This window comes from Pleurodeles waltl, chromosome 5, assembly GCF_031143425.1.
Source record: "Pleurodeles waltl isolate 20211129_DDA chromosome 5, aPleWal1.hap1.20221129, whole genome shotgun sequence".
Lineage (NCBI taxonomy): Eukaryota > Metazoa > Chordata > Amphibia > Caudata > Salamandridae > Pleurodeles > Pleurodeles waltl.
In genome coordinates, this window is record NC_090444.1 from 1855998087 (window position 1) to 1856013952 (window position 15866).

A 15866-nucleotide genomic window follows, 5' to 3' on the forward strand; every position below is an offset into this window, starting at 1 on the left:
TTATTATTATTATTATTATTATTATTATTATTATTAGCCATGCGGTACAGCAGCCAGTTTGCTACACAGCATGGCTACAAATCATTGCAAAAGGTGACAATGCCCAGGCTGTACAGCATGAAGAAAACATAGAGGTACAGATTCACTCGTGTACATTAACCTGTGTGGATACTCCCTTTTGAACTGTACATGAACTATCTATACCTCTTTATCTGTTCTCCACTTTGCCTCTGTTCTGTTTGTGGCAATTCTTTACTTTTCTATTCATTAACGTCTTTGACTCTATCCTGTGTGCCGCACCTCTGCCCCTCTCTGTCGGGAACTGAGTTGTTGGGTGGGTGAAACCCTGCTCAAGCATCAGCCGCAGGCCCTGTCAGGGTCATCTGCTAAAGTCACTAAATTAACCTGTGCTTAGCCCTCTGGTAACTTGGCACAAAAGAGTCAGGCTTAACTTAGAAGTAATGTGTAAAGTATTTATGCAACACACAAAAAGTAATAAAGAAAAAACACAACACAAGAAAAATCCCACATCAATTTACAAACATAGAGTAAATTTTAATTAATTATTTTACACAAAAGCTGCAAAAATCCAATCAGTGCAAGCGTAGGTAAGCTATTAAAAAAACTTAGTGAAAAATAGTGCCTAAAAGCACAAAGCATCAACAGTGGTTATCTGGTCTTGCCAGACTAGAACAAAGTCACAGGTTCACACCAACCGCAATGGAGCGCGGGCTGGATACAGGGGCCAGGTTAGCCCCGCTGAACAAAGTACTGTGAATCCTGGTTGCAGAGCATCGCAAGGTCCCCCGTTGATGCTGCATCATGTAGTGGTGGTCCCAAGGAGCTGTGGGCTGCGATAGGAGATACTGCGTCGAGTATGCACCATGCAGTGGCGGTTTTGAGGAGCTGTGGCTAAAATGTGAGGTCCTGCCTCAGTGATGTATTGTGCAGTGGCAGTTCTGAGGGGCTGCAGCTGTGACGAGAGGTCTTGTGTTGGGTACATGTTACACAGCAGTGGTTTGGATGCGGAGCTGCCAGGCGATGCATCTCGTTGCGTTGGTTCTATGAGGACCACAGCTGCTCTGGCAGAGCCCCTTCTGGCCCTCCTCCAAGGGTCCAGGACTGGGCCAGCACCACTTAAGGGGTTAGGACTCACAACAGGCAGCTTTCAGGTGCAGGGTTCAGGATGGTTGGAGCCTTTTCTGTCCTTCAGGATCTGATCGGGAGGCCAGCCTACTAGCCCTTGGTCCTGGGTTCAAGATGCAGGCCCAGTGTTTCTCACATAGGCAGCAGGGCAGCAGAGTAGCAGTCCTCCTTGCAGAAGAGCATCACAGCAGTCCTTCTTCTGAGTCTTTCACAGGTGCAGGTGAGTACTGAAGAGTCGGTCTGAAGGTACTTTTTTTATAGCTTTGCCTTCTGTGAAGCAGGAGACGTTTCTACAGATTCCCTTTGAAGTGCTTGGATTTCCTCTCTTCGTTCCCTGGCTCCAATCTGGCTGCAGGCACAATGGGCTAGTGTGAAGCTCTTTGTGTGAAGGCAGGGCACAGCCTATTGACTTGTAAGTGGGTCTGTGCCCAGCTATGCCCTTCCTCAACTGCCACTGATGGTCCATCCAGGCATCCCTCAAGGACATAGATAATGGAGAGGATGGAAAGCTGCTTCTGGATAGGCCGTTGGTCAGGGAGGCCTTCAACAGCACAACAGAGTGGAAATAAGCAACCTAAAGGCTGAGCTAGTGGTAGGGACTGATGAACGTAAATGAAAAAAAGCTCTGCTGAAAAGATAAATCACATTAAAATGAAAAGAACGAGTTAGAGATCCTCAGAAGCTGGATTACAAACATGCCTCGAAGAAAACCAAGAAGATATTGGAAAAAAATAAGGAAATGTGCACTTAACTTTAAAAAAAAAATGAAAAGTGTGTGATTAAATATGCATTGATGTTACAAGATAAAACAAATATATAGATAAGTAATAAGCTTAAGAGCACAACCACAGAGTGTTGAACACAGAAAAATGAATTATAAATAAAGGAGAAATATTAGCTCGATCACAGCGCGAGCAATGGACAGACACTTAGTAAATTGAATCAATCAGTGTCTGGTCCATGCTCCACAGAAAGAAAGGGAACTGACGCTTTGCCTGCTCTGGGCAATTTGAGGCAGCAAAGGAAAATGATACAGAGTCATACAAATTCTAATCAGTGGGTGGTCTCCAAGCCCTTTATTGTAAACAATAGTCCCTCGCAAGCAAGAGAGCATGCGCTCTCTCAGGTGCTACCTAGAAAGAATTGGCGAGATGGGTCTACCTTTACTTTACAAAAATCCTAAAAACTGGTGGTATGATATTTACATAGGTTTGTTTCTTCATTCCTTTGATTTTAATTTCTATATTGTCACATAGAACTCTGTCCTTCCCGGGTTTGGGATAGTGTCTTAACTTTAAAAAGAGATTTGTATTAAAATGGAATACTTCTCATGTAATGTTTGCAGTTGTTTCACCCTTTACCCTACCAATAAAATGTATTTCCTATGTCTCTACCCCTTCTCCTAGCATTCGTGGGCTCAACTCTGCATGTTTTGCATCAGGAAATTAAACCACATGTGTACACATGGGGATTTTTTATAGTAATTACCAATAGGTGTGCATTAAAGTGGCAGTTTGTGGCATATTTTGGGCATACAAGATACTTTGGTGCTCACCTCTCATATAATACTGGCCATGGCATAATGTTGAAATGTCTAGGCATGTTGGCATCCATGACATAATGGTGTGTGTTAGAAAAGGGGTCTGTGGTTGGCAGTCAGTTTGCACTCTGTACAAACAGAGACCCTCACTCTAGTCAGGCAATGGAGATACACACTTAGATAACCCCTGCTCACCTCCTTGGTAGCTTGGCACAAGCAGTCAGGCTTATCTCAAAGGCAATGGGCAAAGTATTTGTACCACAACACACAGTAATACAGTGAAGACACTACAAATTGGACACCACACCAGTTTAGGAATATAGGCAATATTTATCTAAATCGAACAAGACCAGAACAACAAAAATCCAACATACACAAGTCAAGATATGAATTTTTAAAATAAAGAGTTTTACCCCATAGAAAACAATGGAAACATTGTTTTTACACAAAATACCTGGTGAGTGTCAAAAATAAAGCCACACGGGTGAGCGTGCACGGGATAGGTCAGCGGTGCGTCGATTCCTTAGTCGCAAGTGAGGCCGTGCGTCATTTCTCGCCGTTCAGGTCGGCGATGCGTCATTTTTCTCTCCTGCAATAGAGCAATGCATCAATTTCCAGACGGGGCACCTCGGAAGCGCGCAGGTTCACGTTGACTTTGACGCCTGGCAATGTTGCATAAGAAATGCGGTCACACGGTGATGGAAAACCACGCTGCATGAGGTTTGCATCATCATCAGAAGCCGTAAGTGGGTGTTTGTGTCATTTCTCCAGCCGCAATGCAGGTGGAGCATCGATTTCAGCCACCAGGCTGGTGTTGTGTTGTTTTTACAGCCACATTGCAGGTGGTGCGTCAAAAGTTTCCCTGCACGGCTCCCTGTGCGTTGATTTCAGTCCTTGTTCTAGCAGCTTCACCTTTCAAGGGCTCATGGACTGGATAGGACACCACTTGGCAGGGCAGATGTCTCAGTAGAGAGTCCAAGTGCTGGCAGAGAAAGTATTTGATGGCCCTGAAACTTTAAAAAGGAGGCAAGCTCAATCCAAGCCCTTGGAGATACTTCACAAGCAGGAATATAATACAAAGTCCAGTCTTTGTCCTCTTTCAGGCAGAAGCAGAAACTGCAGGCCAACCCAGCAAAGTACAGTCACAGGCAAAGGGGCAGTACTCCTCCTCCAGCTCTTCAGCTCTTCTCCTGGGCAGAGGTTCCTCTTGGTTCAGGAAGTAATCTAAATATCTGGGGTTTTGGGTCCACTACTTATACCTCTTTCTGCCTTTGAAGTAGGCAAACTTCAAAGAAAATTCTCTGTTGTTCACAAGATCCTGCCTTCCCAGGCCTGGCTTCAGACTTGCCCCCGGGGGTTGGAGATTGTATTGTGTGAGGGCAAGCACAGCCCATTCAGGTGTAAGTGACCACTCCTCCCTCCACTTTAGCCCAGATGGCCCATCAGGATATGCAGGCTACACCCCAGCTCCCTTTGTTTCACTGTCTAGAGTGGATTCACAAACAGCCCAACTGTCAGTTTGACCCAGACAGTAAATACACAAGCATGCAGAGTCACAGAATGGTTTAAGCAAGAAAATGCCCACTTTCTAAAAGTGGCATTTTCAAACAGACAATTTAGAAACCAACTTTACCAAAAGATGTATTTTAAATTGTGAGTTCAGATACACCAAACTCCAAATTTCTATCTGCTCCCAAAGGGAAACTGCACTTAAAAGATAATTTACGGCAGCCCCCATGTTAATGTTAATGTATGAGAGAGATAGGTCTTGTCACAGTGAAAACCGAATTTGGCAGTATTTTATTGTTAGGACATGTAAAACACATCAGTACATGTCCCACCTTTAACATACACTGCACCTTGCCCATGGGGCTACCTAGAACCTACCTTAGGGGTGCCTTACATGTATAAAAAGGGGAGGATTGGGCCTAGCAAGTGGGTACACTTGCCAAGTCAAACTGGCAGGTTAAAACTGCACACACAGACACTGCAATGGCAGGTCTGAGCCATGTTTACAGAGCTACTAATGTGGGTGGCACAACCAGTGCTGCAGGCCCACTAGTAGTATTTGATTTACAGGCCCTGGGAACCTATAGTGCACTTTACTAAGGACTTACTAGTAAATCAAATGTGCCAATCATGGAAAGTCAATTACACATACATTTTACATAGGAGCACTTGCACTTTAGCACTGGTCAGCAGTGGTAAAGTGTTCAGATTAACAAAGCCAGCACACAGTCAAAACATGGAAAGCAGAGACAAAAAAGACAGGGGAGACCACGCCAAGGATGCCAAGTCTAACAGTTTGCATCCCTACTTAGCATATTATTACCACTAGCATAATGGTGGTAATTCTTGGCATATTGCAGCCATCCATGGCATGTATGACAATGGTGCTCTTGCCTGGCAGAATACTACTCCTGCGGTAATGGTGGGACATGATGGTGACCATTCTTGCAATGTTGTGGGCACTGAATGTATAGAGGTGGCAGAAACACTGGGCATCCTTTTGTGTGATGGTGATAGCTGAGTGTAAGCACAATATGTCCACCTAGAACGTGCTGACATTCCCGGATCAGACCTGTATTTACTGAAAAAAGGGTAATACTTCCTGTCAAAACAGATTTTTCATGAAAATGGCATTTTTTAAAAAACATTTAAGTTTATTTATCCAAATAAAAACCTGTATTCGATAGCCAGGTATGTGTACTTCCAAAACTGATAAGCTCATGTTTAAGAAGGAAATGAATGCAATTCGTGTAGAGAAAGGGTGATGTCTTGATTGCCTCTTCCCTGGGGCAGAGGGGGGTTTCAGCTCTAGCTTTCATTTTTCATTTCATCACTGGAGGTATTTCATCAACAACATTGATTGAGCCTTTTATGACATTATGACAGCTTTATTTCGAGGGCTGTAAGAATTGTAGCAGCATCTTTGCTGTTTGAGCTTTTAAGATCTGCCTATCTGTACTTTCTGCAGCCTGAGAAGTGAGCTCTGTGGAACTCCTAATTTTTTCACATGGTGTGTCAGTCAGAGACTTTTTTAGGCCTGGGCAAAGTGGGCTCTGGCCCAGGGTGCCAGCCTCTCGGGGGGGCCCCTGATACAGCCAGCTCTTTTCTGCCTGCAGAGAGTCTTGCCCTGATGACATTGAATAATTCTTAAAGGAATTGCTTTAAATGCCATTTTCCTTTAATTAATTTTAATGTGAGTGATGTGTAAGGGTCTATTACAGTTTGCAGAGAAATGTTGTGTTTATGTTTCATGCAACAGCCATAAAAAAGTTTCTTTTAGGTCAAACCAGGACCTCACATATGACAATTGGGAGGGCATCCCAGAGATTATTTGCAGTAATATTAGTGAGTTGATGCTGTGTTACAATATTGAAAACACACGTCACTGTCCTTGAATATTACATGTAAACACATTCAGACAAGTGTGCATGTGCACTGTCGGAGACCTGGTCAATGAGGGCTTGAAAGAGATGAAAGTGAACCATGAATTAAAAAATAATTCCAAGCAGAGTCCCCAAATAAATTTGGCCCAGGGCCCCAAAAGTTCTTAGGTTGTCCCTGTTGTCAATCATGACACTTTTCTTAGGAGGAGGAGGATGGAAAAATTATGGACATGAGACACAGCAATTAAATGAAATGAGAGATGCATTTTATTCACAAATAGCCATGTGAAGTTGCATACTCAATATGTTTGAATGGCCTCTAATTCCCAAGTCATATTTGACCATTTGTAATGAAAGTGTTCTAAAAATGCACAGTTTTGGCACCATTTCCCAGGTTTTCTTGACACACACTTAAATGAATGGACTATTCCATGAGTGCCCCTTCATGACTTCTGGCTTTGTGAACAGCCAGGTACAATGACTGCTTTAAAATGCATACATTGCTCACATTGTTATGAAAGTAACTCTGGGAGAGCCCTCCCACCCTAGAAGGTTTCCGGAGTAACTACAGTTTGCTCGCTTTGCAAGACTTGTAGTCCTGTTTCATAATGGAATAAACAAAACGAAAAGTCCCAAAATTCAAAGAAAAACCCTGGACTGGAGCAGCACATCACGCATGGGCCTGGGAAACTTGGCGGGGCTGCATTGGAAGGCTCAGATTCACGTGCCCTCTGCTAAATAATACATTTTCTGGGTCTACTTTACGAGAAAGACACATCTCTGAATTTGATTCTTATTGCAGGGTGAGTGGCCACTACTATGAATACTTTTTTTATTTTGCCCTTTCCTACAAAGTGTGAACAGCTGGAATTCTAGGAACTATTTTAAAGGTGCTAACGTTGTTCTACTATTCTGTGTATAGGAGGCGGATGAATACACTTTCCGGAAGAGAACAGCACAGAACCTTCAAGTGGGATGTAGATCTGTGCTTTGAGAGGGCAGCTCCTAGCTCAAGTTCACTCTTATGAAGCTTCACACCCTTTAACTTTCCATTGATTATACAGTTTCTGTGTAGCTCAGTGACATCACTTTTCTGGACACTTGGCGCTATAGGAAGTTGCTCTATGTAGACTGTTGGCAGATTGTGGGTTTTATGTCCAGTGGAAGCGGCTCTGCATCAGGGACCGTATTATACAAAGTGCCCTGGGGGCGCCACAGGCATGTGTGCCCACTTTGCTTGCCCCCGGGCACTTTGGTATTACAGAAAGGGCCACAGAGACACTTGTGTGGCCCTTTCTGTAATACAGATAGCACTGGTGCACATAAAGCCATCATTTGCAAGAGGGCGTGGCCCCATGCAAATGAGGGAATCCCTTTGCCGCTGCACCCGCAATGTATTATAGACGCCGGCGCAGAGGCAAAGAAGCTGTCAGGAGGTGCACCTACAGGGTGGCTCACTGTCAGTGCGCCCCTGAAGGCAGCCCTCTGGAAAGAAAGGGGGTCCTCTGGACCCCCCCACACATCCCCTTGCAGGTGAGTGCAGCCACTCACTGCACCCACCTGCAAGGGGATCTCTGATCCCCCTTAAATTGAACGTGCATTGCCACCTGCACAGTGAAACACGGAGGAGATGCTTCAAAGCTGCTCAGTTTTTCACTTAAATGCTCTGCCCCAGAGCAGCGTGGGATTGCGGCTGCCCTGGGGGCGGTGCATTTAATGTTGCATGGGGCTGCACTTTCTATGTTTGTGCCCGGTGCACCTGTTTTAATGTCCGCGGCAGCGCAAACAGAGAAAGTGCGTCCTATGTGTAATAGCGCCCCAGTTGTTCAAACGGTCTGCCTGGCTCCAACTGAGGTTTCTCCGAAGGTGCATGTGTGTATGGCATTGTATACAGGTGTGTTGTGTGAGGAAGCATGTGTATGTGATGGTGCATGTCACCGTGGATGATCTCTGCACGGCGATTAATCATCTTCACCTGAAAAGTCAGGAGGCACTTCCCACAAAAAGCCATGTTAGGGCTGTACTTTCCACGTTCAGTGTCCTGTGCCAGTACTAGGATGGACAGCAAACTGCAAAGGGCCCATGGGGACCTGGACTGTTGTTGTCAGAAAGGAGATCTCCCCAGACCCTCAAGTTCCTCAAGTGTTCTTCCTGTGTCCAGACTTCATTTTTCAACTGATTGAAACACATTTTACCTCCAAAGCACTGCAGAGTAGGCCCTTGTTTATGAAAATCAACGCTGGAGGAGTAAGAAGGACATTAAACAACTTTGAAGGCATTTCAGTGATCCCTCAGGGTGTGCATGCAGGTCTCAATTAACAAAATGTTGGAACTAACCCTTCCAGCAGGGGCTGGCTAAGGGTTTGCAAGCATTTTATCTAAAAACATCATGATTTAGAAACAGTCCTAAGAGGTTTCTGAGCTTATAAAAGTATTTCTTCACAAAAGTCGATTGCCCACAACACTGGCTGCAAGGAGAAACGTTTTTGCCACAGCAGAAATAGTATTTTTTGCACTGTGCCACAGTAATAAAACAGCTATTAAATGGAAAGGGGAAGAACCAGTTTGCTGAATGGCAATACCGCCACTTTACGGTAGAACATCTTACCCCGCAAAACTATAATGGCCCCTTCAGTCTTCACCTTTGTGTGGCAAACATAGGGGCATATTTACAAGCCCCTCGTGCCACCCTGGGCCGCCCTAGCACTATTTTTTTACGTTAATGCGGCGTTAAGGAGGGCTTTCTCCTGTGCCATATTTATAAAGTGTTGCAATGCTTGCAGTGCGCTACTTTGTAAACCCTTGCGCACATTATGCCTGCGCGTGGCATAGTGAATGCAAGGGGGGTGTTCCAATGCATGGAGGCCTGAAAAAATGGCGTAGTGAAATTTACAACATTTTACTGCGCCATTTTCTTCCATTATTTGTAACGCCTGCTCAGAGCAGGCGTTAACGTGACGCACCGTTTTAATCAATGGGCCTCCTTGCACTTCGTTGCACTAGCGTCCAAATATTTGACGCTATTTTAGCAAAGCGCCACAATAGCATCAAAAGTTTTGAAGCTACTGTCCTAACAACCGCCATGGTGGGCCGTATTGTAAATACAGCGCAACCATGGTGTCAATAGGTGGGCCAGGGATGATGCAAGAAAAGTGACGCATCTGGACCGATTCGCCACTTTCTTGTACATATGCCCCTTGCTCCCTTATTTAAGCATCAGTGGGGTCATATGCAGTTAGCCCCTAAATTTCAATTTTGATAATAAAAATGATTTTTGCCACTATTATTACTATCATACCTATAAGCACAGCTTGATGCAGGGCGTGCTGATCTGACTTGCGTAACTGGTTTCTTATTGAGGCTAAACGTGTCATGGAAACTCCTGATGGTGGCGCGTGGATACAGGTGGCAGGGGAGAAGCACTTTCACAGGACGGTGGACAAGTCAAAGGTATTACGAGGGACACCTCGCCATTTCCTGCAGGGAGGCATAGGTTTTGTTATGTCATTGCTAATGCATACACTCCTGAAATCAGTGCATGATCTCAGAGCCACAGGTTCAAATCCCAGAGGGCCCACTCAGCCTTTCATCCTTGCGATGTTGATACAATAAGTATCAGTGGGTATTCAGTACTAAGATGCACCAAGGGTCATACAAGTGCTATGCTATATGCATTTAGAGCCCTGCTGCCCCGCAGCACATGCAAAATTTACACTTGGCTACCTTATCAGGTATACTGTGCAGAGTTCTCTGCTCCTCTGCTCCATTATCTCTGCTCCACACTCCATGCAGTGTTCTATGCTGTCCACAACTACATGCAGTGTACTCTGCTGCCCCATACTGCATGCAGTGTTCTATGGTGTCCCAAACTACATGCAGTGTACTCTGCTGCCCCATGCTGCATGCAGTTCCCTGTTTCGATGCCCTATAACACATTCTGTGTTCTCTGCTGCTCTGCCCTGTACTGCATGCAATGTTTTCTGCTGCCCTGCCCCATACTGCATGCAGTGTTCTCTCTTCTCTTCCGCATATTGCATGTAGTGTTTTCTGCTGCTCTGCCTCATACTGCATGCAGTGTTCTCTCTCCTCTGCCCCATACTGAATGCAGCGTTCTCTCTCCTCTTCCCCATACTGCATGTAGTGTTTTCTGCTGTTGTGCCCCATACTGCATGAAATGTTCTTTATCCTCTGCTCATACTGCAAGCAGTGTTCTCTCCCCACTGCCCCATTCTGCGTGCAGTGTTCTTTGCCTTCTGCCCCTTACTGCTTGCAGTGTTCTCTCTCCTCTGCCCCCTGCTGTATGTAGTCTTTTCTGCTGCTCTGCCCCATACTGCAAGCTCTTCTGCCCCATACCGAATGCACAGTTCCTACTTCCCTGACCTATACCACGTCATGTGTTCTCTGCTGCTCTATCCCATATTGCAGTTGTCTCTGATCCTTTTACCCAATCTGCATGCAGTGTCCTCTCTTCTCTGCCCCATACTGCATGCAGTGTTCTGTCTCCTCTGCCCCATACTGCATACAGAGTTCTCTGCTTCCCTGCCCTAAAACACTTCCTTTGTTCTCTGCTGATCTGCCTCCTACTGGATGCAGTGTTCTCTATCCTCTTCCCCATACTGCATGCAGTGTTCTCTCTCCTCTGCCCCATACTGCATTCAGTGTTCTATCTCCTCTGCCCCATACTGCATGCTCTCTCCTCTGTCCCATACTACATGCAGTGTTCTCTCTCCTCTGCCCATACTGCATGTAGTATTTACTGCTGCTCTGCCTCATACTGTATGCAGTGTTCTCCCTCCTCTGCCCCACACTCCATGCAGTGTCCTCTCTCCTCTGCCCCACACTGCATGCAGTGTTCTCTCTCCTCTGCACCACACTGCATTCAGTGTTCTCTTCTATGCTGTCACATACTGCATGCAGTGTTCTCTCCTCTGCCCCATACTGCATGCAGTGTTCTCTCTCCTCTACCCCACACTGCATGCAGTGTTCTCTCTCCTCTTCCCCACACTGCATGCAGTGCTCTTTGGTCTGCTTGTCACATGCTGCATACAGTGTTCTCTCTCCTCTGCCCCACACTGCATGCAGTGGTCGCTCTCCTCTGCCCCAAACTGCATGCAGTATTATCTTCTATGCTGTCAGATACTGTATGCAGTGTCCTCTCTTCTCTGCCCCCCACTGCATTCAGTGTTCTCCGGAGCCCCAGATTACAAGTAAGGTTTAGAATGGGTCCTCCTGACTAGTTCCGTGTGAAATGTTTATTTCATGCCTTCTTGCCCTATACTGCATGCCCTGTGATGTTTACTGTGTATAATGCTTACATCTGCCTTCTCTGGCAAATGCTGTATGCAGACTACTGCATTCCTTACTGCAGCACACTGGATCTGATGCACTCTACATTTACCACTCACTTTCCGCTGTAAGGTGTGCGAAAGGCTCACCACATCTCACTGCCTCATGCCACAACATTTACCAGATGCCCGACTCACCTCCTGTATCCCCCTGCCCTGGCAAAATGGAAACCACTGAATGAAAAGCCACGTGACCCGCCCTCTGGCTCCAGGAGTCACCAACTATGTGGAAAATACTCGCCCCCAATCACCAGCTTTACTCACTGCATAGTGAGTATTCTCTGCGGACCCCCACTGTATGTACTTATCTGTAGGTACATTCTTAATTGTAAAGAGTACTGGTACCTGTGGTCTGCTTTATAAAAAACACAAATAAACAGATCAAATGAAGCATTTACTGCGTTCGTCGCTGCGTCACAGCTTACTACTTCTCGCCCCATATTCCCATGACGTAATGAGCCCAAGTCAAGATTTACTGTGTGCCCTACTGCAGTCGTTCCCAACCTTTTGACTTCTGTGGACCCCCACTTTATCATTACTGGAACCAGGGGACCGCCACTGAATCATTATTTGAACACGGGGACTCCCACTTCATCATTACTGGAACCCGGGGACCCCCACTGAATCATCATTGGAGCACGGGGACCCCCACTTCATCATTAACTGAACCAGGGGACCACCCCTGAATCATTATTGGAGCATGGGGACTCCCACTTCATCATTACTGGAACCCGGGGACCCCACTAAATCATTATTGGAATTTGTGGACCCCCCACTGAGTCATTACTGGAACCCGGGGACCCCGGTCTAAACATTGTCTATAATTTGAAACGCAAAACAATACACAAGCATTCATCAAACATGTACACAAATGATAACACATTTTATTTAATTTACAAACAAATATAAGTAAATAAAAAAATGGAATAGGAAGGTTGGAGCTTTTTTAAGTTCAATTGAAGCCACGCATCGTCCACACTATATTCTCTTTGATGCACCTGCCCGGCGCCCACGAATCAACCTGACGATACTAATTTAATGTTTAGTCTCCAATTTCAAATTCCTTGACACTTACAGTGCGTCTTAACATTTTCAATTACACATGTATCCACTTTAACTTTTCTGAATCTGTTAATATTGTTTGATTTTCTAAGCAGACGCGGACCCCTGAGGTGGGTTCACGGACCCCCAGGAGTCCCCAGACCACAAGTTGGGAACCACTGAACCTACTGCATACATGCCAACATTTTAGAAGAGGAAAGTGTGAGAATGTAAAAAACATAATGGGGAGAATGTATTTCCCTCATTGACTTCTATTGAAACAGAGGCAATTTGAGGCAGGAGACAGCCCCAAAAAAGTATTTTATGGTTAAAAAATCAGGAGTCTCTTCATGAATCAGTTCCATTGGCATGTATGATACTGTTCCATATCACGTCTAATGTAGATCCCAAGGTGCCCCTACCCATGTGAAGCACACATGGTGTGCCCCAATTCCCTCCTGCCCCATGCCACGTGCTCCCCATGCTGACACTACCCACCGTCCCAAGGACCTCCTCTTTCATTCGCTGGAGCGTGGAGCGCGTGAGGCCGTAGTGTGGCGGGAACTCCCCAGTGTCTCTGACGTCTTCCAGCTCCTCCTCCAGGCAGAAGAGGGAATCATTGCCCTGGGAGAAGGGTCCCTGGTCTCTGACAGAAGAAGTGAACTCTGGTTAGAAAACAGTCTGTGCACAGAACCCCAGACCCATCTTATCTCCCCACAGTCCAGCCACAGACAATCATCTCCTACAGACATTTTAGGGGTCCACACTAGGGGCCACATCAACTACAATGAGCAATCAACAAAGAAATGTGTGTTTGTTGCTTAGGCTTCACTCTGACTCCAGGAAGGATCTCTGTGAATGACAGGACTGTGTGCAGTTTCTCCCTTACTAGTCCTTTACTATCCTTACTGTGTTCAGTGTGTCCCTTACTAGCCAGCCTTACTGTGTGCAGTGTGTCCTTACTAGCCAGCCTCACTGTGTGCAGTGTGGCCCTTACTAGCCAGACTTACTGTGTGCAGTATGTCCCTTACTAGCCTCTTACTAACCTTACTGTGTGCAGTATGTGCCCCTCAATAGTCCGCTTTACTGTGTGCAGTGTGTCCCTTACTTGCCAGCCTTACTGTGTGCAATGTGTTCCTTAGTAGCCCGCCTTACTGAGTGCAGTGTGTCTCATATTAGCCAGCCTTACTATGTGCAATGTGTATCTTACTAGCCAGCCTTACTGTGTGCAGTCTGTCCCTTACTAGCCCATTACTAGTCCCTTACTATCCTTACTGTGTTCAGTGTGTCCCTTACTAGCCAGCCTTAGCCTGTACAGGGTGTCCCTCACTAGCCAACCTTAGTGTGTACAGTGTGAACCTTACTAGCCAGCTTCATTATATGCAGTGTGTCCCTTACTAGTCAGCCTTACTGTGTGCAGTGTGTCCCTTACTAGCCTGCCTTACTGTGTGCAGTGTGTCCCTTACTACCTAGCCTTACTTTGTGCAGTGTTTCCCTTACTAGTTACCCTTACTGTGTGCAGTGTGTCCCTTACTAGTTAGAATTACTGTGTGCAGCATGTCCCTTACTATCTAGCCTTACTGTGGGTACTGTGCCCCTTTTTAGCCAGGCTTACTGTGGCAATGTGTCCCTTACTAGCCTTCATAGGCAGTTGCTGCATTCATACACAACGGGCAATGTTCATACCTCTGGATGGGAGTAAGCCACATTTACTGTAGAGTTTTGAACCTTCATTGGACCTATTTGAAGAATGTTGGATGTGGGGTGTTTTCCATTAACCAACCTGCAGTCAGTGGGTCTGACCCAGCACCCAAGTCTGCCTGGCCTGTACTATTAGAAGGTTCCTAACATAACCCACTGAGTACAGGATAGAAGACAAACAACTTCAAGGGATGTCAGCCCTGCTTCTTCAAGTGTAGATCTAGGACAGTGGACAGAGTGGTGGCTTCAGGCACCTCTCAGTCCTGCCTCTTGATGTATAACTCTAGGACTGAAATAGAGGGGAGGTGTAGGATGCTGGCCTGGTTTGTAGTGGGTACCTTGGGTACTTACACATTACACCAGGTCCAGTTATCCCTTGTTAGTGAATGTAATAGTGTTCTAGCAGCTTAGGCTGATAGAGGTAGCTATAGCAGGGCAGCTTAGGCTGAACTAGGAGACATGCAAAGCTCCTGCAATACCACTTATAGTTACACAGTACTTATACACAAGTAAAGACAATACTCAGTGTTACCAAAAATAAAGGTATTTATTTGGGTGACATTGTACCAAAAATATCTTAGAGACAATACTCCTTCTGGAGGTAAGTATTATACACAATATATACACTAGACACCAAAATTAGACAAGTAAATAGTCATAGAACAATGCAAATAGTAGGAAATCCTATAGAATGCAATGGGAGAAAATAGGTCTAGGGGCAACACAAACCATATACTAAAAAAGTGGAATGTGAATCATGAATTCCCCCCTAGACAAGTTTAGAGTGTGCAGAATCGCTGGGAGAGTAAGAATACAGTAAAGGTAAGTAAATTACTCCACCCCCGGGCCCGAGTAAAGTACTGCAAGTTTCCTTAGGACACACTACACCTCGTTTTGGGGATTTTGCAGCAGCCAACCAAGTCTGAAAAGAACAACTGCTGGATTATTGGACCTGAAGACCTGCAAAGGAAGGGGACCAAGTCCAGAAGTCGAAAGAAGTTCCAGCAAGGACAGGAGCCCCTGCCAACCCAGAAGAGGGTGCAAAAGAAGAGTCCCCAGTTAGTCAAAGACTGCAGAAATGCACCCTAGGAAGATGCCAGCGGGTTCCTGCATGATGCAAAAGATGTCCCACGGCGTGAAGATTGTTGCAGATGAGATTTCATGTTGGAAGACACCAACAAGCTTTGGCTACAACAAAAGTACATTTTGCAACAAAATGGCACTGGATGGGCCCAGGAGAGACCTGGGGGCCTCAACTCTGTGTGAGGAGGAAGAGGGGGCTCTCAGCACTTTAGAGAGCCCTAAGGATGCCAGTCAGCACCCCCGGGAGTAGCAGGATCTGGGGACAAAGGAGGTGCAAAATGCAGTTGATGCAGCACAACAAAAGAATGTCCCAAGCCGCCGGAGAACAACTCAGTGAGTTGAGCGTCACAGGATGAAGTGCTGGGGACCTGGACCAGGCTGTGCACAAAGGAATTTTGCAATTAGTGCACAGAGGCCTCAGAAGGTGAAGAAGACACAGTACACAGGGGTACCATCGCTCTCAGGGAAGGCAAGGTCTTACCTCCTCCAAATTGCGTCAGCAGGACCTCAGGACAGTCTATGTCAATAATGTCCCCCCTCTGTGTCCTTAGGAGCATGCTCGTCACCGTGAGAGGAGTCCAAGGGTACTGGTCGTCATCTTGGAAGGTGCCTGCTTGG

General features: G+C 45.9%; 1 protein-coding gene across 1 annotated transcript in view; it reads right to left on the reverse strand.

The window, feature by feature from the left end:
- Positions 1–15866, reverse strand: part of LOC138296879 (regulator of G-protein signaling 22-like) — a 396955-nt gene that overhangs the window by 173906 nt on the left and 207183 nt on the right. Inside the window, exon 7 of the mRNA XM_069236373.1 lies at positions 12963–13110. Coding sequence (XP_069092474.1) covers positions 12963–13110 — 148 coding nt within the window. The remainder of the gene's footprint in view (positions 1–12962; positions 13111–15866) is intronic.